This window comes from Bombus terrestris, chromosome 3 (assembly GCF_910591885.1).
Source record: "Bombus terrestris chromosome 3, iyBomTerr1.2, whole genome shotgun sequence".
In the NCBI taxonomy this organism is placed as follows: Eukaryota; Metazoa; Arthropoda; class Insecta; order Hymenoptera; family Apidae; genus Bombus; species Bombus terrestris.
In genome coordinates this window covers 14890983-14917674 of record NC_063271.1, presented here as the reverse complement: position 1 = coordinate 14917674, position 26692 = coordinate 14890983, and the positions used below count along the sequence as shown (strand labels likewise).

General features: G+C 33.8%; 1 protein-coding gene and 1 long non-coding RNA gene across 2 annotated transcripts; both read left to right on the top strand.

Annotated features, from left to right (window-relative positions):
* The first annotated feature begins 6821 nt into the window (after nt 1–6821).
* Nucleotides 6822–15804, top strand: LOC100650465 (zinc finger protein Elbow). The gene is made up of 2 exons (XM_003402282.4): nt 6822–7272; nt 12493–15804. The coding sequence occupies exons 1-2, from the start codon at nt 7210–7212 to the stop codon at nt 13912–13914; spliced, it is 1485 nt and encodes a 494-aa protein (XP_003402330.1). The 5' UTR covers nt 6822–7209; the 3' UTR covers nt 13915–15804.
* Nucleotides 15805–16687: 883 nt separating this feature from the next.
* Nucleotides 16688–26231, top strand: LOC125387234. The gene is made up of 3 exons (XR_007227815.1): nt 16688–20090; nt 23664–23781; nt 26004–26231. It is a non-coding gene; the product is annotated as an uncharacterized LOC125387234 (long non-coding RNA).
* Nucleotides 26232–26692: the final 461 nt, after the last annotated feature.

Below are 26692 nucleotides of genomic sequence, written 5' to 3'. Positions count from 1 at the left end.
TAGATGATCCATCAATCGATTATTTTTATCAAGTTTGTAAAATAAGAAAGAATAATTACGATCATATACATCTCTTTAACAAACTGAAAAATTGGAAAATTTTTTACGTATAAAATATATAATTCTGTGTATATATATGTATAATATATGGGAGTATAAAAATGTACAAAATTATAAAATCTGATCCCAATAATATTCAATATAACAGTTTATAAATTATTATGTATCTTTATGACAAGACTAAATGTATCCTCGTAATACCTATGAAAATAAGTATTAATATCGAGTGAGGAAAATAAGTACATATTAATTGCAAGATTAATTATTCGCTGTAATACACTTTGTGGTACAAATGGGAATGGAAAATTTTTACATAAATGAATACATTGAAATTTAGAGTAATATTTTCTCGTTTATACTTTTAGTCTGCAAAAGAATAGAATTTAAAAATCCATTAGTTACATATATAAAATGGAGTGTAAATTGTGGCATAAACCAGGGAAATGACCCATTAATTAGCTACAAAAGTTTGCGATAGTGCAGAATTTTTAAGCGAATCAATTCTAAAGATGTCTAAGTAAATATATCATTTAATGTGATTTGGATATCGTAACATCGTTCCCACTTTCGGTACTATTTACAAGTACTTATGCACATACACAATTTACAGAAACCATTTTGTTACATTTTATACAATTTTAATGCCAGAAATTTGATAAAAGAAGAGGAAGGCTATTTGCTGGTAAAAGACTAAAAACTCTCAAGAAAGAAGAATTAATTTAATAGATCTGTTGGTTTTAAATCGCATTTTTATCTAAAAAGAAGTATCAAGTTATAAACTACTGTCGTTATTTCCATTTTATCTTTGTGGTGGAGAAGGTAACGGAGTGGTTGTTAGGTACGAGCAGTTTCCATGGAAGAGCATTAGCGGCGTTATTAGCGCTAGTTAGAGGATACGCTTTGGTGAGAGATGAGAGCGCTGTATAATTATCCGAGCCTTCCCCTTCTGTCTATGCGGAAGAGGACATGTTTATGTGGCGCCGACTGCCGACTGAAGAAACTCATGGCTCTCTTTTACCATTCGTGACACCAGACAAGACAACGATGACGCGTTCCAACTATGTACATATTTAGCGCACGCCTTTAAATTTAAACGAGCAATCGATAATTTATAATTCTCAAATAGTCGTCTTGTTCTCCATTTCTATTCCTTCTTCGTGATTAACATTTTTTCATAAGGAATTTTTGATCAAATACAGATAATAATATAGCAAAACCATTTGTCAATTAGATAACTCGTTTGTTTATTCGTCTATATCTACTATATCTGTTTACTTTCATTTTTTTCGTATACATTAAATAAAAAAAGGAAACGAATTATACAAAAAGTCAAAAGTACTTAAATTGTAGTATAGATAATCGTAGATACTTTAAAATATTTATATATATATATGTGAATGTACATATTTTTAAAAGATACTCGTGTGGTATATGTATTTGTATAATGTACAATTATATATTTCTCTTTTATCTATTTTTCTATTTTACGACTTTATTACGAATGTTAGTATCTATAAAAATTTGTACGAAAATCACATTTGAAAGACAGATCAAATTAACTCACCTAATAACGCACAATTTCGTGATCGATACGAATTATGTAAATCAACTTGTCTGCATTGCACATGTACGTGCGGTACAATCATATAATTCTGTGAATAGTAATGAAGGGAAGTAACACTCGAATTTCCATGAAACAATTGATATGCATTTCGATGCAGCACGAACCCATCCACGTCCGTGAACATATATACCAGTGCCATTACCACCTCAATCTATTTCAGCCAAATTCATTAATCGCTACAATATGCATTCGACCTGGAGTTACGTATGCATTTAAAACATATTTGCCATAAATTTATTCCAGAATCAGTCTTCCACGTATATGAGATACGTATGTTAATAACATTCAAACAGTATAATTTTGTTTTTTACTTACTGATATTCGAATAAACATATATATGATGAAAAGAAGTTATTGTTGCTTATAAACAATTGAATAAATTTTGATTTGAATATTACTATTAAAAAACACCCGAATCAAATGTTTAAAAATATACTTTAATATAACTGATTTACATGTCATTACCTTCACTGATAATAAGCTAAAAGAAAAATTAGGAAGTTTGTGCCTTCCCCGTTTTCCACAACGCATACAATACACTAATTATAAGAAAATGTTTTAACGTAACATAAGAAAATTCTGTAATTTATGCTGGAAATAAACCATATCACTGTCGTAAAAAATAAAAGAGTTATGAACAGACATAAACTGCTAAATAATGTGCAGAAAGAAACATATATACGCAACGAACATGTTCGAATATTTTGAAACATACCTGCTTTCCGCAGGTAATGTAACATTCAAGATTTTGGATTTTATTACCTACTTTCACCATAAATAGCGGTCATCATTCAAAACCTTCGTGTCGAAAGAGATTGTAAAAGGAAATTGTTTTTATAATGGTCATAAAGCTATAAACTCGACATCTGGATCATTAGAACTATGCCAAACTTGTAAAATATATTGTTTGACCATTTGTCCTTCCTCTTTCTTTTTGATAGACAATCAAAATCACTTAGATATTGAACTATTAAGTGCTGCTATTTATTACCGTGGATAGCAAGTGAGAAACTTCTCATAATTCATACTTATAGTATATTTCTTGTACCAAAAATTAAATTTTAGAGCTGTCTCTAGATATTCCATATTTTTCCAAAGGAAATGTGCATTCTCCTAAACGTAAGGAACGAAACCTATCTCGACCTGTGGCTATATTTTCAGTTATGTCTATTGTTACTTTTTATAATGTTCGGAAACGTTATAGATTTTATTTATTAGACTCGAAATCAAAGATTGTAAACCGCTGGGATTTGCAAAGTGCTTTTTAGTAGAATCTTTTAGAATACTTCAAAATAATCATAAATCTGACAAACTATTTGCTCAGTGTTTTGTTCAAATTAACTGAATCCTGTAAAACCATGGCAATAAATCACGTGAAAAACAATCCAGTTATCACGACTAACGCATGGTATAATAACCATCCTTATGTAAACAGAAGAAAATAAAATTATTACGTGTCATGATAACCTTCATTATAAGTAACTAAAATGAAATAGATTAATATTAGATTACTCTATATTAATGACCAATCGCACTCCATTACGAAAATGTATAGGTATTAACAAATATTTTAACTACGTACTGTTTTATGTACAATTTTGGTGTATGTAAAATGGTAATTTTGTTGTTTCTAAAATGTTTCAAGTAACATAGATTACATTTAATATTTTGTTAGGAGATAATAATTATTAACTTCTTGTATGTTTATTACAATTTTTAAAAGATCGATTCAGGACGTAACAAAATAATCTCTTTTATATCACTGCATTTATATACATATATGAGTGTTTTATAATACGTAAATACGTCGAAAATAAAACGCAAGATAAGGCAAGGCAACAAATATTTATGGAGAGCTCGCACGCGTGCGTTGCACCTTAATTGTATATTTTATGATTTATCACAGAAAGATAATATGTGAAGAACAGAAATTTTAGTGACCTGTTAGTTCTCGTGCTTTTTACATGAAACTTTAGTAAAACCTTAAAGTTCAACTAATTATTATTCCCATATATACTATCCTGGAAGTTCTAGGACCTATTTAAACTTGAAGTAAGAGAACAATCGTAACGGAACAATCGGATTAATACTGTTAACTTCCCAACCACATGATATGATATAGTATATCGTGATACTTTGTATGTATTAATAGCATCTATTATTCACTTGTGTGAAAGGAATCGCGAAAATAATCGCGTTTATAAAACAAGGAATTCGTTCAGTTACTGTATGCTGTATATGCATTAGGCTGTGACGTATTTCATGATATCTTCAGTTGAGTTTTCTTAACAATACTTTTATGTTGCAAAAATTGTACGCAAAAATATTTAATTACATATATTCGCATTAGACAGTAAAAAAGAAATTTCAATGAAAATAATTTATAATATTTTTATATATGTCATGAATCGAAATCGAAATATTAAAAAAGATTAATATTAAAATTTAATAAATTCATGAAATCGTAAAAATTATAAACACTGCACTAATTTGTATATCAATTCGAGTATGTATCCATTCTGAGATTTTTTAAAATATCATTTAAAAAAAAAAGGAGAAGAAATTTCAATAACAAAGAGCAATCGAAATTTAAAAAGGAACTCTTATAGACTCTTATGAAAGGTTATAAGTCTATTCATTATCACCCAATGTGGAACGTGGGAATATTTTCAATTTGCGCATAAATTGCATTATTCCTAACAAAAAGAAATCCGTTAAGCGAGTAGGAGCTGCTAGTAAAAACTATGCACCTAAAAATATTTGATTCGTATGACGGTGTACTTTGTAAACTATTTAATACTTAATGAATTGAAAATTCTGGACATCGGCATAAGCTTACAGTGATTTTAAGGTATATACGTGTACAGATGTTCGTGAGGTGATAACAAACGAAAATATAGATTTCGTTAGTGTTAAAACGTTTGCGGGAGAAAGGTACTAGTAAAAGGAGGTAGGAAGAGAGTAGAGGAGAATGGTGGTGGTAGCGGGGTAGGTCGACGTCGAAGTCGTGGGGGCACCTGCGCAAGTTGACACGTCGTTGGTCGGGTCGCTTGCACCCAGCAAAAGTGTCGGCACAGCGCGAACCGACAACGACCACCGTGTCGCGAACGCCACCGCTGCCGCCGCCACCATCACCACCATCGCCACCACCGCCACTACCGCCAACTCCACGTCACCTTCGTCTCTTTCGTTCGTATTGGTTGGTTGCGCCGTTCTTCCTATTCGCTCTGTCTTTGTCGCTGTCGTACCGATACCTCTCACTAGGGTGGGGAAACCTACGATCCTTTGACTAGCGATGGCTGCGAGTTCAATCTAATAATGAATTTTATAGCAGTTCCATATTTCATCTGCGTTTCAATTGACGAATTTCGTGTTTCAATTGAACAATTTTAAGCTTACGCATATTAGGAATATAATTATCAAAATAGAGATGATGACTATTGTTGTAGCGTGATTGGATCCTTGTAGCATAATAGTATTAGGTTGTCCGAGAAGTATCTTTCTTTCCCAAACGTGTTTTTTACAACAGTGCACTTTCATACAAATGTGAAACCAAGTTTGTGAAATGTCGCGGTGTTTATCTCAAGAGAACAAAATGGATCGTACGTAACTCGACAAAATAATATAAAACAAAAGACGTGCGTCTATTATTTCCTCATAAAACGAAAGAAACTTTTCGGACAATCTAATAGTTACTACCTATACCACAATTAATGTAATAATAGCAAGATAAATAGGATAGCTTCTTAATTTCATCGTGTACAGCTTTACAATAAGTATACTTTTTAATAAATATACAGTAATCAGGTATAATAAGCATATTTGTCATCTATACAAACAGTGTACTAAATGAGGAAAAGGTAATTGTAAATTTAAGGAATAATATAATACCGTTTTAAGTAAGCGCCATTGTAAGCTTTACACAAAATTCTTAAACGATAACAAAATGCTATTTTCTCTCATATTATTAATAAAATAGCTGATAATACGTCAATCATTGTGAAACTTGTAAATAAATACAGGTAGTTAATCATAGTTACATTTAATAATATTTTATTTTGGATTCAAGAAAAGAAATCTTTTAAAAAGTTGCAAACACGAATGTGTTTTGTATTTCATACCTATTCATACAGAATACATATCTAGAAATTGCAATAAAGTTTTAAGTTATTAATGAAATACTTATTACGTATAATAAATATCTATAACACAGTCGATATAGCAAATATAATATATAAAAAATGTAATAGATAATATGTAGACCTGCTAGGAATATATCAATTTAACAAATAATAAACTAAAATCAAAAATAATTAAAAATATTTCCTTAAACACGTTATCCAATTTTAAAAATAACATAAATTATCAATGCTCACGTTATAACAAATTTTGGAAATGCAACAATTACATATAAACATATTTATAACTAAATTTATAAGCTACCTCACAATTTGAGAAAATTATATACAAAGAAAACAAATAATTATAGCTAAAAAAATATTCTTAGGGGAAAGAAATAAACACAAAAAATGTTTTAATTAAGAAAGCAAAATTATTGTGTACAGATTTAGTGTTACTTTTGAATATTCTAACACTTTAATTTATTAAACGCCTAATGAATATTACTATTATTTCATTTATTAAATGTTTGTATTACATATTTACATATACACGATTCATTAAGTATGGTATTACGGATAATACTCTGCTTTAAATAAGGTCAGATCTATTTTTAATATCATGCAATAATATTAAAACACTACTTTCCAAATGGTTACAATTGAGATTGAAATGTTAATGTTATATAATATAAAATAAAGATAGAAATAACCTGAGATTTTCATTTCCTAATTGATCGATAAAACAGGACAAATTAAAACGCGTCGTAGATGGCATTAAATGGGATAGATATCGATATGAATATCGAAAAATTGATCGGAATGAGGTCTTTTTCATGAGAGAGTGTTACTTTCATCGCTAGAAAATCTGGCAAGATATATGGTGGGGGAAACTAGGATGTACCGACAGAGCGGCGAAGGGGTAAGCTTTCCCGGGGGAGCATAGTGTGGCGGGGTAAGTCAGCTGAACGGTCATCGATAGAGAGCGCTGGTGGGGGGACGGGGAGGCTCGGTCGAGGGAACAGTAAGCGATGCGACTCAGTCGCGATTCGAAGCCGGCCGTGGTAACTTGGTATTATATCTTGTGTGCCGTATAGTGTAACGTGTGTCTCTTTTATTTCGTTTCTCGCCATATCACTGTGTGTTGTGTTTCTCATACATCGAAAGAGAGTTGTGTTTACGTTGGAATGAAGCGTTTTAGAAGCCAAATGGCTTCATCTACGTACACTTTCGTTTTTTTGCCTCGACAGATGTAAGGAAGAGAACGACGTATAGCAGTGTTACCAGTTTCCACGGTGTGGTCGAACTTTCGTTCGTCAGTCCTCCGCGGACTGTCGCGAGTGATCACAGTGGTATCTGTTACAAGGAGAATAGTTGTGGACAGAAAGAGGGCGAATATCGTTTAAAATGCTGACTTCCAGCGCAAATCAGTACCTCCGTCCGGAATATCTTACGCCTCTACCTACTACGGTTAGTGTCGTGTTCCTTATTTCTTTCCTCCATTTTTTCTTTGCTCCGACTATATATAGTGATGATTTAGTGTGTCCGCGACATAAATAAACGTGTTGAAAATACCTTATCGGACTTCAACGTAACTTTTCACGCGAAACAAATTACCAATCTGTCTCCTGAATTTGTTTTTGCTCTTTTTTAAACCGTTTTAAAATTACTCCCATGTTTTACATTGTTTTAGATCGTTTTAGACATACTTTGGTCTAAACATGTCAACATATGTGCAAAAGATATGTAGATAATATACGAATGCCAAAATTATTTAATCCATGTGAGATTTTATGAAAGTTGTATGCGATCAAAATGTAGATACTTGAAAAGAAAATTGCATATGATTAAATCGTTAAAATTCTTTGCCCACAAATTAAACGGTTATAAGATACGCTAAAACTGATTGCGTTGAACGATTTAGCGAAGCAGTGACAATGTTACAATAGCCACCAACTTATTGTGATTAAGTTGATATAAGATGAACACATACCACGAAGGACAATAGTTTCGACAGTTCATTAATTCTAGTTGTCGGCCTCTCGTTAATCGCGACGGGAATGTATTTCACGTCTTACGCTTTAACTCCTGTAAACTATTTTGAGGACAGCGAGTGCTGGCAAAGTTTCTGCTTGAACGTTCTCTGATTTACGAGCAATCGTAAATCAAAACACGGTTCGGTAATATGTACAATGCTGCGAGGATAGACATGAAAGAGCATGTAGCATTTACATGTGTGTATAAGTATAAATATGATCGGGAGCTCGATTCCTTTTCCTTCATCTACATTTTTTCTTTCTATTTTTTATGCACGTTATAACCCTGACTATTTACGTCGTCTGTAAGTACGCACTTAATAGTAATAAACCTTTATTTTTTTTATTCTTTTTTTTTTTACTTCGTGTTCCTTTAAGCATAACCCTGACGGTTTAAAATCGTTTCTACAAATACATTATTTATTAAATTCCTTTCGTCTTCCTTCTGCCTTTGTACTTTATGTCGTATTATAATCATCAGACAGGTAACATGCAATAATATTTCAATGAGTTTTCAAACAAACGATTCGTTGTAGACATCATCGTGCATTCTCTCGAGTGCATGATAAAGAGCATGCGTATTATGTTTCAATTGGTATCACGGGTAAAAAGCAACAAGTACTTACCTAATTGGCTCTATGGTGTTACCTGAATAAGTCCCGCGTTTTTATGAAATTTTCTGCAATGCTGCGAATAATCGATGGTACAGAATGTGAGTGTAACAAACGAACCCGATGAATGTTCTATAAACGTTTTTTCCAGTCGGAATTATGTTCCAATAAGTTGATATTTAACGTAGTAATTTTAAAAACTAGATAATTTTTCTGTATTTTCATATTTTCGTAACCACTAACGCACTGTATATACGGTAACATATTTTTGAGCATGAAAGATGTGTTTTATGTTTTATATGTCAAAGTTGAAATGAATCAAACGAAATGAAACGTCGAATGCAACTAGGTTAAGAGGAACTTAAATTTCTGTATTTTTCGTTCTATCGTCGTGAAACTATTACCTACCGATCGATTGTTCGTGTTCTTCGAATAAAAATATAAAAATAAATAAGTCTTTATATGAATTAAGTATTTTGAATTATATCAAAGAAAAAGTAATCTAACTAGACGATAATTTTAAAGAATTAAGGCATGTACAGCGTATAATAATTATCGGTGTTATAAACAAGAAACGAAACAGAAGTGTATAGGAGATATTTGGATTTATTTTCGTTGGAAAAATTTTGTTAGCAATCCTTCGCTGGTAGAGTACGTGGAACAAAGTCCAGTGTAATATTTAAAATTGAGATTTTCTTTATTAAATGAACTTTGCATTATTGAGTGACTTACCGGTTATATGAGATACATCATTACTTGCATTTGTCACCGAGCTACAACGCAAACTGCTTACAGTTGAGGCTAATGCAACATTAAAAGTGATTGGCTGACTTTATAAACATTCGGAAGAAATATAAAACCATTTACTTGGCTAATATATACATACTGCATTATTAAATTTAATATGGTAACGCAGAATTTTGTTGAGATTTAAGTAAAAAGTTTTCGATAGATAGATTTACAATTTGGCGATTATTGCTTGATCTTTAATCGTTATTTTATTACATTATTATATATTACACTACAATATGGAGAGTAGGCATAACGCAAAGATGCAATTTACAGCGGAGAATCTTCTAAAATTTCTTGTATAGACTGATTTAAGAGGTATCCTGTCGGCTTCGTACAAACACTACAATATACCTAAACGAACAAAATTTAGATGTACAAATATTTAAAAAGATAATTTAACCTTCGCATACTAATGGATAGATTATGGAAGATCCAGAATTTGTGGACTATAACGCTCGAAATGTTTATATTTCTTACTAAATAGCTAAGATCATTTCAATATTACGTCTTACATGCCCCGAAGAACTGTTAAAAATATAACTAGAATTATTGGAAAATATGCTACTAAATCTGGAACACGTGAGATAACACGTCACAAACATGTGAAACATGTAACAGAGACGGCCAAGACAAAATTAATAAAGACGGTATCACAGATAAATTAACAAATAATTTCAAAATTTTACTTGTATAGGAAACGAAATGGGTACAAGTCTGGGCAGATGCAAAAGATTATGTTTACAGCTTTTTGTGTCAGAAACATCGAACAACGATGAATGTGTTTTCTTTGATAATACACATTAGGTACACTTTTTTTTTTACAACCATGAAAAACCACGTAAAAGGGAAATTTTTAAATAGTTTGGTTGTATATGATTAATGAGTTGAGGTTGACGATAAAAATATTACTATCGGATGTTCCGTTAACTTGTACCAGAGCAATTAACATATAGCTTTAACCGTAATGCTGTAATAGTCTGTTGCAATTCATGACATTAATATCTGTCGGCATCGCACCATTAGCAGGAGCAACCGCAAACGATGGGTTAGTTGCATGAACGTTGCATTTTAATTACGGTGAACATCTGTTCGATGGACGTATCAACCGCGAGAAATATTGTTCCTCTATACGCTAATTATACCAACTGCATCATCCTAGGCTACTTCCAAGCGAACACTCACCCGGCGCCAATATTAAATTCTCGCACTCGTTCTCCCACTAATCGCGTCTACGCTACGTCGAGAACTACTTATTAATTGGCTACGGTCCTATAGTAAACAGCCATTTTAATTCTCTGCTGTTTTAACAACTTGATCACTGTAGATGAAACAGCCGTAATTCTCAGCGATGCGTTAATAATATATAATTGATGCTTGGCATTTTTGCTGACACTGAACGATTTAAATAAGGATAATTAAATCCTTTACGAAAATATCTCCAGATCTTTACTCAATCATTAATATGACAATTGCAAAATTCAAATTATGTACACGTCACATTTTCATTTTCAAGCGTATTCAGAAAAGAATTTTGCTTTTAGATAATAAACGTTAATGGTATAGAATAATGATGTAACATATAGGTTAATATAAGGATAAATTGAATTGCTGTTAAAGATTGATGCACAGTATACATAAAATAATGTATTTAAAAATACTTTCACTGCAGCTTTTACTTATATAACATATAAATAATTTTTTGTAGTGATCTTCGTATTGCATTGAATGCTGCACACATATTTAAAAATATATACGTATCTAAATGCACAATCAGTATTAGTAATGATTAGATTGTAGATTTTCGTGCAAATCCAAGGTTTCCTTTTAAGGGTATAAATATAAACGTAGAACTACGGTAGAGGGTTGTCTTACTTATCAAGCTTTGTCGAAAGCACTACCTTTTCGGTATTTTTTTTTCTTTCCTTTTTTTCGTACTATGTACATTCTGTACAATTTTGCGCTTTCGAATTTTCTACCTGCCTAAATCCATGAAAATCCGCAGTTTAATATCTCATAAGAGATAACAATTTCTTAAGAACGATTATTTTACGATACTTGCAAAAGGAATATAGGAAGATTAAAGCACAATATCTTATATTTGACAACAAATTTATCTTGTAGCTGAGTAGTATTTGAAAGTAATAGGTGTTATGTTTTAGCATTACAAATTCGTTACGTATATATGTATGTATGTATTATTTGCATATATTGTTCATTTCGTTGTATGTATATTATTTAGCACGAAATACGTGAGAATTATAGAGAAATAAGTAATGACCGCCTAATTGTCGCTAGCATTTACCAGACGTGATTCAGAAATTGATCGTTTTTATCTCAATGTTATTTATTTATCGATACCGCGTTACAGAAACCACAGTAAGAAACAAGGTAATAAATAATTTGATGGTTGATGTTGGTTTGGCTTGATCGTTTGATGAATCATTACGTCGTGACAACTACATATTTCTGTATTTACAGTGTAAATGTTCGTATATATCTGATTGTAATTCAACTTAAAAATAACGTTGTTTCAGAGCGATAAAGAAGATTCTCAATGAAATAACAGCTTAATACGTGCGTAATACGTACGTCTTACAGATATATGTAATTTTATAAGACTTATGTTAGAATATAAAATGATATGTGATAGTTTGATTACTTGACTTTTGATATTGTACTCATCAACCATTACTTTTTATCAGTCGTAAGATTACACGTATGAACGTAACATATTGTCCATGGTTACTTTTCAATCTAAAGCCTCAAGCGAACACGTTATAACATAAATGGAAAATGATCGAAATATAGGTGATATTAAATTATCTTTGAACAATTAAATTACGGACGTAACATTTAATTTAGTAACGGTGCAAATGTATTAAACGTATTCAATATTTATCAAACTCAAAATATATATGGTTTTAATAAATATTTGTTGCAAATGGCGCTAAAAGTACATTATGGCACAGTTACGTGTAAATTCTATGTGATCGTGCATATACATATTTACAAAATATCAATAAAATTAGAAAAGCGATGTATCGCAGCTTTTAAAAGATACATACAAATTATCCGATTATTATAATATAAACATATAAAATATAATAATTATATTTTATAATAATTATAATAAATTAAATTTTATATTAAATATAATAATTATATTAATTATATTCTATATGTTTATATTATATATTCAGTAATTTTTTATATATTTAATAATTATACTAATAAACTATCTGTATTTCCAGCTGGATGCGAAGAAGAGTCCGCTCGCGCTCCTCGCACAGACTTGCAGTCAAATAGGAGCTGACACGCCGTCCAATAAATCTCTGCTGGGCTCGTTGGACAAAGGGTCGAACAACAAATCGTCCAAGTCCGCGGATCAGTTGCGTGAAAAATCGTCACCGACGATCGCGGCGACATCCACAGAATCAACCAAGGCAAACTTTAAGCCTTACGAATCGTGTTTAGGTCGTGAGAAAGCGTCAAGCCCGGACGAACAACGATCCGCCTCTAGTCATTCGACGTCCGGCCGATCGAGAACACCTGGTAGCAATAACAAACGATGTCCGAGCAATCAGAGCGCCTCGTCAGTCCGAGCGGTGACACCGCAAGGTCGTAAAACATCAACGCCGAATGGGGATACAGCTCGGGAGTCACCCGCCTCGAGAACATCAATGACGAATCTTTCATCGACTCAACTCGACTCGTCGAGTTCTTCTCAGCCGGCAGTCGTCAGCAGTCCGTCGTTACAAGCAAAACCTTCTTATAGCCCAGCCGGTGTTCTAGCGATAACGGATCCGTCCATCAAGGATCTTCCGTTGGGAACTTTCAAACCTGGTGTCAGTTTAGCCTCCTCGAGCTCTGGCTATTTAGGTTACAGTCCACAATTACCCATCGATGTGACAGCCACTTCCTTGATGTCTCAGCAGCAGGCGGCGCTAAAGAATAGCTTAGTGGCCGGTAATCCGTATCTGAGTTACGCAAGGTTGAAGAGTTCTTCCGGTCCCGATGCTCTGATGCCCGTTTGCAGGGATCCGTATTGCACTGGTTGTCAGTTGAACTCTCATCTGCTTGCCAGTTCCGCGAGTGCAGTGGTGGCGAATGGAAAGTTAGCGAGCAGTACGAGTGGCGCGGCAGGTTCCTGTCCTGCTGGATGTGCTCAGTGCGATCACAAACCCGGTACAACGGCTTACGGAGCGCTGGGTGTAGCCGCATACGCACACGCACAACTGGCAGCTTTGGCAGCGGCCTCGCAACTCCCGTACGTGTGCAACTGGATAGCAGGCGATACGGCTTACTGTGGCAAAAGATTTTCCACGTCGGACGAATTGTTGCAACATCTGAGGAGTCACACGAGCGTGTCGAATAGCAGCGGAGTTACGGATCCGTCAGCCGCGTTGTCTCTGCTGTCGCCCTCCGTTGGACTACCACCGACACATCCTTTGTTTTCCAGGACTTATCCCACGCCACCTTTGAGTCCACTCGCAACCGCGCGTTATCACCCTTACGGGAAACCTTCACCGTTGTTGCCGCCGTCTCTATCGTCGTTGGGTTTACCGCTTCCACCGCCACATCCGCACACACCTGCAGGATTACCACCGTATTTCTCCCCATACTCGCTGTACGGAGCTCCTCGCCTTGGTGCTGCATCCGGCTTGCCTCAATGAGTCCTTGACCACGGACCTTGCCGAGCAACGACGTCGAAGAATATCAACCGTTCAACTGTGATCCTCGTGCGAGTATAGGGAAGTGTTTGATACGTAAATATGCAAAAAGAACCGAATAAACCGAAGATACGGAATAAAAAAACAGACCAAGCGAGCTGACCTCGTTGAAGTAACCTCGCAATTACGTTAAACAAACAAATTAGTTGCTTACTCTTGTCAACATTTTAGTATCGTAGAATTTCCTTTCTTTTTATATATTTTTCTTATTTTTTCGTTCCCTTACCTCCTTATTATCTTATCTTCATGCTTAAATTTGTTATTTTAATTTATTAGTCCGAAAAATAAGAGACGCTACGAATGATTATTTAACGTGCTTGCTGGAAGGTTGGTGTCATCATCGAGATAAAGAGCCGTACCTTCACACATGTTGAGTCTTCGGTAGGAAGTGCTAAAAAGATTGCAAGTATTATAGTGTACCAATCATTTAACTGTGATTCTTGTGCAAGAATAACGAAGCGTGTAGTGAAGGGGAGCAAATCTGAAAATAACGTGTGCCTGAAAGAACCACTTAAGGCTACTGCATAATTATTAACTGTCGACGCGCGTTTAACCGGCTGTTATGTATTACGATGTGTTACGATGTACCCCGGTACTTGATCTTAATATCACGTTCGCGTACAGTACTATTTTGTTTACATCGCGTTTCAAATATTCCAACGTTCGTTCGTTTTGTATTTCGTATTGTTAACAATACGTCTTCGACACGTTTGAACACGTATCCGCGTGCACGAGTGTATACCTTTATACGGCTTTTTATTATTGTACGATTTCCTTTTCTATGTTACGCTGTCGATGAATTTTTGTTCCCCGGTACGATGGTAATTTCCGATTGAAAATCATTTCCTGTCACATAGTGAACTGAAATATTTGGCTGCACGGTGGCCCGTTCGCTGCACCTGACGTGAACCTCTTAATTTCGAAAAATAAAACAAACGAGTGCCACGGGTAACGTCGAAAAACCAATGTTCAACTGTGATTTCCGAGTGAGAAAGCTACCATGTGCATGAGTGAGATATGCTGCGCTTCCGCTACAGATATGTGTATGCGTGGTTCTAGAATTTATCGATACATACGCGATCACGGATCTTTAACTCCAACTATCAACAGGCGATTATTTTTAATATCGAATATTTCCTCGTGAATCTTATCGTCGACGAGACAGTATTTTTTTCGCGCTACACCTACCCACCTAATATAATTACTCACAAATAGCCTGGAATGTTAAAATCGAATAGATCGGAAATGTTGCGTAACTTTGAAAATAGTACAAAATATGATGATAAAGGATAAACGTTTATAACGTTAACGAGTAAGTTGATCGTTTATCGGCGCAGAATTCCAATGTAAATTTGCAAACCACGTTTTTCATGCTTTAAGTTCCAAGCCTATGAAAATACATAGCTTGAAACGACGCAATAAATTCTCGTCGATCGCGATGTTCCAATTGTACCATGTCCTCCATTATTGCGAACATTCGAATGAATATAACGTAACGAATCTATGTGTAGTATTTATGGATTAATATTCATCACTAATCTTTATTGTAACTATTGTACATTTGTTCATAGGTACGTAGACAGCGCGGCGAATCTAAAAAGGGAAAAGGAAAAGCACTTTTCGTCGGACCGATGGAGCTTAGTGATAGTAAACGCGTGAACGTAAATTCGACAAATCCTCGACTAGCTGACGAATATTGCGTCTATATTTTTGCGTAACCAAAGTTTTAGTGATTGATCGATAATTTAGTACTGTTACGAATTCTTGTATAACGACTTTATGTACCGAAGAAAAACAAATGTATTACAAAATATACAATTTAAGTTACGAATAGATTTATTTTCTTCTATATCAGATATGTACATATATACAAGTGTAAATGTACGTATGTATAAATATATATGTCGGATTGAAGTCAGGATTATGGAGAGGGGCGTTTAATGAATTCTCATTAGAATTAGCCATTGCCGTGATACAATGAAGAGTTTATTAGCACAGGCTTATTAACAAGATTAGGCACTCGTAGCACTAGTGACAATGACCTTAGGTTCGAAACGAATCCGCGATCACGGGATGATAAACGTATGTTCTCGCACAGTTCAAGTCTAACTCTTTGTTAACTAGACGTGAGGTATTCACTGGTTGTAAGATAGTACTGTCACTCGTCAATGAGATCGCACGAAAGAATGACTCTCCGTCTCGATGATGCCGTCGAGGAAAACTATAATGGGTGTGTCTAAGGACATGAGATCCTCGGATTCGTCAAAGAAAGCTTTCGTTCCAAAAGTGAGGAAAATTAGCGCTGTTGCTAATTGGTCGATCTCCATATCGGCGTTTTGAAAGAGATACTGGCCGCCCTTGAGGAGAGGTTGTTGACGGGGGGCATCGTTCGTGGAAGATAGGTTTCTCCTATCTTCCCGTAGTTGCAACAAAGTCTATTTGAATAACTTCGCTTGACTAAATCTTAAGATTTATAGCGGGTCCTCACGTTAGCTAAACATACACTGCAAAGGCATGCCGACACCCGGCGATCATCTTACCCGGAGGACAAACTATTGAAACTATTGAAGTATTTACTGCCACGTGTCGCTACGACTATTTCTTTTAAGGAGAGGTATAGAGTTACTCTGTGCCTTTGTTAGATAAGACGTTCATCCCTTTGACCGCGGCTACGTTCGGCGACTGATTGTCGCCTCGAGCCCAAGCTCATGATCATAAATCTCGAACAATCGGAGCGGCATTTGTTTAATCTAAGTTACAACGTTACGGTATTTCCGCAAATCCAAGGAGGGGTTCCGGTGTTCTTTCATCTCCGACATATACATATATACATATATACGTAAGTATAGATGTGTACACATGTAGCAATTATTACTATTATTAATATTATTATTGTATAATTCTTATCGTTACGATCAATGACTATTTGAATGTGTGGAGAAAATTTGACTAAGAGTACGTAGTCGGTGAATATGTACTAATTAATTTGTATTTGAATCGAAATTTTGTACGTTTTATCTCCCTTATTTTTGGAGCGAACCCCACGTTGACTTGTTGATTCTATTATTATTGTTATTTCGCATTACGTAACGCTGTTTGATACCCTATTGAAGTGAAATATATTAGAACTTATTTCTTAACGGAAAAATGCTTTTGTCTTTAATTGAATTACCTGATAATAACGAAATTTGTAAAATCGAAATACGGTTTACCGTTTCAGAGAGATAGCAATGCGATACTTTTTAAAATTAATTTTGTACGCGTATATAAATTACCTGGGGATAATTATATTCTATATATAAACAAATTTTATGTACGCATAATAACTTTTCACTTGTCTGATATAGTTCTTTTTAAAGATGTTATTACTTTAATACCACGGCAGAATATTTTCCAATTAGAATTTTACGTTACGACCGTTTGATATAATTCGTTTTTATACGATGATTATGTATTTAAGAAAAAGGCTATATAATTAATTTAACTATACCAAACATATTCGTTAATTAACAATTATGTGTCACGTGCAGTAAAATCGAGGAACTAAAATGGTAATATCAAAAATGATAATGATATAGAATGGCTCTCATGATTATTCGTACATCCTTTAAAACGGAGTAACTTTTTTAAAATTAGACAAAACGTCTCGATCTTTTTCTTAAAAGATAAAAGGATTAATTTACTACATGTTGTGTAGACAAATTTTGAAATATAGCAATTGATCGGAAACGCGAAGAAAAAAAGTAAAAGTCGCTTTTTACAAGCTTCTTACTTAGTTTTGTAAAGAAAATTTAAACAACACATGTTGAAGATTCATCTAATCAAAAAAAAATTCAGTTTTAAAGGGATTTTGAATATTCATTTAAGCCACTATATGTACCTATAGTTATAGGTTCCTGTTCTTAATTCTTACATTTTTACTAGTATAAAGAGATAATGATTTTTGATTACTAATTATATATGAAGATAGTTTTTCGAAATTTCGCGTCCTTTTCTAATTCAAAATAAATTTCAAGATATTATATGTCTTTTTAGTTTTTTTACATTGTACGTTCATAATAGGCTACGTGTATCTTCAATAGTATTTGCGAACAACAATGTGTTTAAAACTTGTTTATGCATACCTATGATCAAAAATTGTTTCGTTTCAAGCACTATAAATATTATCGAAAAATAGCAATGAAAAAGATCGTAGAAAATAGAATACGTACTATCCACCGTCGCCAAACTTAAAATTACTGTGTAATTTTATAGGAAATTCGAGTTATCAATCTCAGGGATTGCACATTTATCAATTTTTTCATTATAACCATGTTACGGTATAATTTCAAACTGTATAAATAGATAATATTATTTGATCATATTTAAATACTTGATACTTAGGGAATACACGTGTACAGAAGTCAAATAGATTATTAGCAAATTAACAAACTTCTAAATAAAACTTTGACCTAAACTTTTAATGATTATAACATTTAATATAGATATAGGAAATATATAGTATACGTAAATTTGCCACCACAGACACCCAAAGAAAAATAATTTTCCTCATTGAATATTTATGAATTTTATGACGCATTGTAAAAAGACATCGTCAACTTTAAATAAAATAAATGTTTGTGAAATACAGCAGCGGGTGATGTAAATACGTACCTCTATCTGCAATCTAAAATAAGCGTAATAGTCATGGTTGCTATTACGTACAAATTTGGTAGGATTTTCAAAGTTGAAGAGAACGCTATCGCGATAAGTCGTAAGACGGTAGAGTGTGTGACGGCTGGTAATTTTACAGTCGAATGAAAGAGCACTTCCTTGCGGCTGGGGTACTGGGGAAAAAAATGGAAACTGATGCGGGAGTGTTCAAGCGGCATCGTATACGTTGCGTCCTGTCGGCTCGGGCTTGTCCTTTGAGTGATTTATGGACAGACTACTGTGACTCCGTCTACTTCACCTATTCACCTCGTTAGAAAGGATAATGTATTCATGAACGATCAGACTCGTTCCGGCGTAATATCGTGAGCTTCTAAACTCGACTGCGAAGGTATACTTATAACCGATTGGAACAACCTTTAAATCGAATCGGCCTAGATCTTCCGTGCCTGCTATTAACCTAAGCGAAATTGTAATTTTTCTTCTTTTCATCAAATTCAGATTTCGATTAAAAATCGTGGCAGTTACGTTTGTATGAAACAAAGGGCGAGAATCTTTGTTTGGAATTACGCGTAACAGAGAAACTGTTATAAAGCGTTGTACATGTTTCAAATAGGCGAGAAAAAAAAACGATATAAAGTTATTTTTCAATAATTATTTAAAAACAGTACATCCGTTTCTTTTTTACCTTCGACGGACATAAGAGGCACGATATGCTTTAATATGAAATATGTAGTTAATTACTCTCCTGTATAGGATAGTTTGATAAATAAATATTAATTCTTTTACAGATTGTTATCTATTTTTCTTTTAAGGTCAGGCATTTTTAACAGTAATCCTCAACTATGCACAATTACGACGAAGTACGTAAATAAGTAGAAATAATTAATCAAGAGAATATTACTTAAGATTTTCCATTTTCATCCACTTCTGTCTTGTTATGGAATTTTATATCCGTTTTAACATTGTTATTTTATCTACTATTTTATCATTGAAAAGTTTTATATTTCGGTAACGCTTAACCATCTGACGAACATCGTATTTAACCACTATGTTTGACCAATCGAATAAGTATTTCAACATAAATATAAACTAGGGCTAGAGTCGAATATAGAAAAAAAATAACATTCGTTTGAAAAGCAAAATTTGTTACGCGTTCGATATTAGTTATCGTAGATCAGACGGGCGGTGTTTTCTTTTTATCGTCGAACGAGCGAGCGTTGTTTCCTGTTTGTCAGTGTCTGTCGATTAGTCGCGTCTAATAGCTACGCGTAACGTCCCATTCTGAACGCAACAAGAAAGAGGCTTTGGACGTAACGTAAGGCGAGTGGCTTGTCAAGAGCTTCCTTCCGGCGCTGCAGTATGTTAGAAAGGCATGAACGTCGACGAAGGAGACCAATGCTTGCCGAAGAGTGCTTCAAACGAATTACTTGGCGCCAGAAAATTCACCGACTTTTATTCAGTATACCGTAAGCCACTTACTCTGTTGCTTATTGTCGCTACTAGAGAGCGGATATCTATACAAATACATAAGTACGTGTACTTTCTTTGTTTAACATATGTTTTTCATATTTGACGGAAATAACAGATAAATACGAATATGTTGCACGTTTCGTACATTTTTACATATTTTTATTTTTGCAATAATCTATGAATCGTGACTATAGTCTGCAGGCTATGGTCAATTTACAAGAAGCCTGCTCGGTATAATCTAAATTTGATAGTATCCTAGAACCTCGGTTTGATTAGTAAATATCAAAAATATACTGAGTGGAATGTTCTTAAAAGCTTCTTATGCATTTCCTTATCATGAATTTTCATTATTTTACAGTGAGAAAGCTCGCAAGTATTTTCCTTTTACCACAGCTGATTACAAGATAAGAAAGTTAACTAGAAATGGCATTATCCTGCACAAAGACGCTATTTTCTATCTACTCAGCTTTACAACTTATAAGAAAAGTATTTGTGTATTTGTGATTATTTATCTAACTTGGTGAGCTAAATTGTTGCTTCCGGATATGATATCGTTTCCAAAATAACAGAATCGTTTGATGACGAAGAATACGGTATCGATCATAGTCGAAAAAGAAATTTTCCGTTCTAGCGTACATTCAAGTCCATTTAAAAACCTTTTTAGTTAACATGGCAACATAAGAAGATGGATAAATGTCTTAAAAAATGTGCGTCGATAGAAATAATTACTGAAATTATCGAGAAACTGGTCTTTTAGTGAGAAATTAAAGAGAAAAGTTAAAGAAAAGTTTAAAGAAAATTGCCTATTACCATATAATTTTGAAAATTGCAACAATTTTGAGTGCTAGGTATCCTACACGTACAAACACTAAAAGAAATTCCAACTCGATATTGGAACAATTAAATACGTTCCCATTCTGACCTACGATATGGGGGATGGTCTTTCTAGGCCAATAAATTCATTTTTCAAACCAGTGATATCGGATTACTATCGAAAATCGTAAAGAGACCATTATTCTATATACCTACGTTATAACTAAAATGATTATACGTAAAAGCATATCATAACATTATTTATAAGTATTTCGCAAACATACATATGTATTTATGTGTGCACATATTTTGCATAATTTAGCATATTGTCTACATACTATATGCTCATATTTCTTACATCTTTGCTTTTTCACTACGTAAATATCCGTAATTTATTCGTGATCATTACACGACATTGATAGTTTCTAACACTTTGATCACTTCTCGTCATTTATTAATAATATCGAGTTCTCAAATTCTTGAGTCAAAGGATTTCAAATGTTACATATTAATGTAACGAATTTTCCTAACATTTTAGAACATTAATCTTTCGCATTGGAATTAAATCAAATTGTTAAAGAGTTCAATTTACATTGCATATTTCATGCACCTCTAACAGGTACGTGGAAGACAATCTTCATTGTACAGTGTATCGTACTGATTTTTTGTATTTTTAAATTACTTGTATATTTTCCAAATTTGTCTATTCCCATCGGAAAAATAAGTTTCTAATTCGATAAAATGCATCCGCATCGTATCCTGAACTGAATTCAAGTAAACAAAATAAACGTGAAAAGAGAAAGATGAAGTTTCGTTGTTCATGGAACACAACGATGTTCATTGTTTGTTGATTATCGCACGATGATGTGACATTTGGATAATATGATTTTTCTCAAACACGGACAAAGCGCTCAAACGATAACATAGTTGAATCAATTTGATCATTTTTATCAACAATATCTTTGTTTGCAATCAGCTTAAAGATTTTATGTTATGCTGCTTGGATGACCAACGATACGTACTCGTCGATCACGCTTCGCGATAGTCCTGAGCTCAACTTTTTATCGCTAATCGTGAAAGTAATATATTACTTGCGTATTCTGTGGCTGCAACGAGCAATTTTAACAACGTAGTGCAGCTGCTTCGAAAGTCTTACCTGTCGACTACCAAGCAACTCGTTGGTTAACTCGGTGACAAGAAAGCTGGTTGTTGAAAAAGAAGATTAATCGGTATCTCGCAAAGGGCTGCCGTCGCGGTCAGCACAATAGCCTGTTTGTGCCGCGGATATTACAACAATCATCCGTAGAATGTTAAGCGTTGACGCAACGCTGCGCTGTGCGCGCGCCGTCTTACAGAAAGCAGACCTATAAACGATAATTTAGTTACTTTAATGACAAGATGTAACTCTCTATTTCTATTCGTAATAGAGGCGTTTGTGTTTCTCTCAACGCCTTCAATGACAACTCCGTTCCTGATTCGTGCCCGGTTATACCATTAGGTAATTACTGTCACGATGCAAGGAAAAGGGGAAGAAGGAAAAAGATAATCAAGGAAATCGTGAACATTGAAATAAATCGTAAAACTAAGATAGGAACGAGATATCTTGTCAGAATGTAAGTTGTTGTATCATCTAGTCGAACAAACGAGTTTATTAACCATGAAGTGGTCACAGTTTATGCGCATCATACGAACAATACATTCTACGGTTCATAATAATCCATCAGAATTCAACAAATTCATACGGTTGCAGCGAATACTCAAACTCTTTCCGATTCAGCTTCTATAACACATGTATAATACATATATATATATAATATATTATATAATACATGTATGTATAATACATATGTTATTGAAGCTGAATCGAAAAGAGTTTGCAAGAATTTTTAAAGGAGCAACAGTCAAAGGACGAAGCAAATCTTTTGGAAAGATTGCATTGCGGATACTTACACGGAACCTAGTGGCTCGTCCGTGGAACGTGGAACGCGCACGTACAGGTACAGCAAAAGGAAGACAAACGACGCGTCAGCGGAGCTCAAGTAGAAGAGATTAGTCTCGGGATGATGAACGGTCGACGAAAAACCGCGGGATGTGTCATACTGTACATTATAGGAGGACAGAAGGAAGATCGGCATGCAAGAGGAAAACAGGCAGGTCTGGTAATGGGAGGGACAGGCCAACGAAGGATATCTAGACGGAAAGGAACAGGCAGAGATGTCAGAGAGGTTTCTCGCAATTAGTCAAGTTTTCCCGTGCGCGAGCGACCGTGTCCGACACCGTACCAGCTTATTTATGGGCTGCAGGATACGTGTAAACACGAAAGTAGATGCAGAAGGGGAGGCCCGCTCGTTTCTTAACGTCCTGATGTGCTTGCCTTCGTTCCACCCCACTTCATTCTACTCTCCCGACTTCACTTCACTTCACTTCACTTGACTTCACTCAGCTTAAACCGACTCGCCTCTACTCTTTCTCTACATCCGTTTAATCGTTTATATTTTCCTCCCCTTTTCCTCTTCGTTCGCGCCATTTCATTAATTTTCACTATTAGGATTTGCTTTTCTCTTAAATGTCAATTTTTTTTTATGTTTGGGAAATGGATCGTCTTAGCGATAATCGTGCGAGAATTTTAGAATAGAATGGAAACTTATTTTCTAATTTATCTCATATACGCGATTCTATATAATCGTAATATACGTTATTTGTTTCACGTTAATTTATAGTTGATATCTTTTACATTTTTTTTTTTTTTTTTTTAGACCCTCGAATGATTCTTCATGAAATCAATTTTCTAGGATATAAAACGAACGAGAGACTAACAAAGTAAAATTTGACAAGAAATAATACATCAAATGGACTGAAAACATTTTAACCAAGGTAACTTTTAATGCTATCTTCTTGTAATGATCGTACATGTACATATATCGTAGTATATTTCAACAAACGTTTATATTGAAATTTAGTTTCTTTAGGTTGTACCAAATAAATTTATTTTAAGATGAGTTTGTTTTAATGTATACATCACGAATAAAAATACTTGACGTTATAGATTTGTTATCATTTTTCGTATTTACTACTGAAATTTATATTATCCTTTCTACGTTAGTTCAATACAAACTCATCAATTTTTGCTTGTCATATTTCACTCGGAACACATATGATACGTAAATAACGACCATTGTGGTAATTACGTATCAACTGTTTCTGCATAAATAATACGCGTATTAACTTTACAGCTTCGTGCAAAAGTGCACGTAAATATGTTTATACGAAAGTTTCTAAAATTCAAGAGCAAACTTTACACGTGTTAACATATTTTATGAAGATACTACGTTCAAAAATAATCTTGTCACATAATATCATCATCGAATATATTTGTAGTTTTATTGTTCAAAGTAGTAGAATTTATCTTATTTTATGGTCATTAGAAATCAAACAACGAGTAAACAATAAAACAACAATATTATTTATCCGTTGAGCTCGATCGTGTTATCACTCTTCGTTTTGAAAGGGCCAAAGGCACCCTACTGGCTGTCGATGATTTCACCTCTTTCAATTGTGGTAATCGATTATCACAGCGAATATTTCCGTTCGAGTCGAATGACCACGTGGCATCGTGTAGTATTGTGAGACGCGTTCAGAGCGTGAAATAAATTCTGTTGTATACACAACACAAGTATATATGCAGCCGTAACGATCGTGAACAAGTTTGAGCGAAGAATTGGTCCCAGTTGCGATAGAGGGAGAAGCCTATAGCACGCAGCGATATTGCGTGATCACTTGAAAACGTTCGCCCCGGGTAGCTAACTAGTTTTTAATTTCTTTGTTCTCTGTATACACCTCGATACGTTTCAGCTTCCTTAATGTTTGTACCGACAAATATCCAACGTCAGTCATAGAAATTGCAGATGAATAAATACCAAAGCTTAAATGAGACTTCGTAAACTGATCTGTTGCGAACAATGCTGCAGTTAAATATAGTTTGCCACGTGTACGCGATGACGCGTTATGCTTTCGAGAAGAACTAGTGTTATCTTAATTACATGTGCGTACTCTTTATGGAGAAGATCATTGTTACCAAGGATCGACCGATTTGCTCCGTAGATATGTTAGACATTAGATTTTCAATGAGAGGTTTATATTTTACTCGTTTTCAAATGAACATTAAAATTGTTTTGAGTATTTTTCTTCCGAAATTACCGCAGGCTTCAAATCAACGAACATCGATGGAGAGAGAGAGATAAGTACAAACACGAGTGTTCTAGGAAGTGGCTGTTCTCAGCTCTTTTCGACTTTCTCCTTCTCGAAATAAGACGCGAGTAGTGGAAACGACGTGCTTAATTCTATGGAATCAATTAGTTGGTCGGTTATCATCACAGATCAGGTATAGAATGATCTTCGTATTTATATCACAATTTACTAGACAGCGAGCCTTTGCCTCTTTTTCTAAAAGAAGAAGAAGAAGAAGAAGAAGGAACTAAAAATATGACAAACATCATTATTTAATTTTACAAATTACTATTATTTTTGAACTTTCAAAGTTCAAGCTCGCAGGTATTATTTGATTGTTGAAACAATTTTGAATTGGAAATTTTTAAATTTTTTCGATACTTGAGCAAATATTACTAATACAAATTTTTTGGTATGTTCGTTCTAAATTTTGTCGTACTGTAAGTCAACAACGTTTGCAAAACGTTTCCAAAGTAGTGTGTTTTTATGTTTATTTAATATTACGCTTATCTTAAACGTATATAAATATGCTTTTTAAAATCAATTTAGATATGAAACTGGTGACTAATTTTTATTTCAACTAACGATTGTAAAAAACATTAATAATATTTCGACTAAATTACTTACATGTACATACTTTCAAAACGAAGGATTATTGTAAAATACGTTTGTCGGAACAATCAGTTGGTAATACCCTTACTTTTTTAACTTGTTTACAAAACCTTTTTACAAAAATTGTCTTTTATAGGTAAATACCTTATTAAAAAGATTCAAAAAATATGTTTTATATGTTAAATATGTTATATAAATGACATAAAAATTATAAGTTCCGTATGGACGAACTTTAACTATAACTTTTTCTATGTAAGGAGGAGAAAATGCATTACGCATCGCCATCAATGCTGATCGGTGGGATATGTGGGGGATTCGCCAAAGGTGTTAAACGGCCTATCCATTAAAAATCTCTCCTCAACTTTCTCTCCGAAAAGCAGAATTTGCCTCCCTCCGGTTAGCCAACACGGCTATTACATAACAACCTTAATTATAACTAAATAAATTATATTTGACTTTTAATAATTATTCTCAATGTATTACAATACAAGACAAAAGTAAATATTACATTTATATTTTATATTTCGTTTTGATTATTATATTTAATATTTATATTTCGTACTAATACAAGCTAAAGTTATTGAATTAATATTCCGTGTGCAGTATAAATTAGATAGATAGTGTGTATATGGAAGCGTTTAATAGTTTCAACATTAATAAATAAAATACTAATTTAATTAACTCTTAGCTTGTATTAATTTAAAATATAGACGTCAATTATCTAAGTACATTTATTTCGTTTATTATTATATCGACAATAATTGTTAGCAGTAAAATTTTATATTTTTATTATAGATAATCTTTTAACGAAATATCTCGGTACTTGTACAACATTTTTGCTTTACTCTTTAAAGCACGAAAAGGCTCGGAATAAGAAGAGACAGAGACTAAGAAATTAGTTAATTTACGATCTTTTAATCAACGAAATTTCCTATTTTTAAAACAG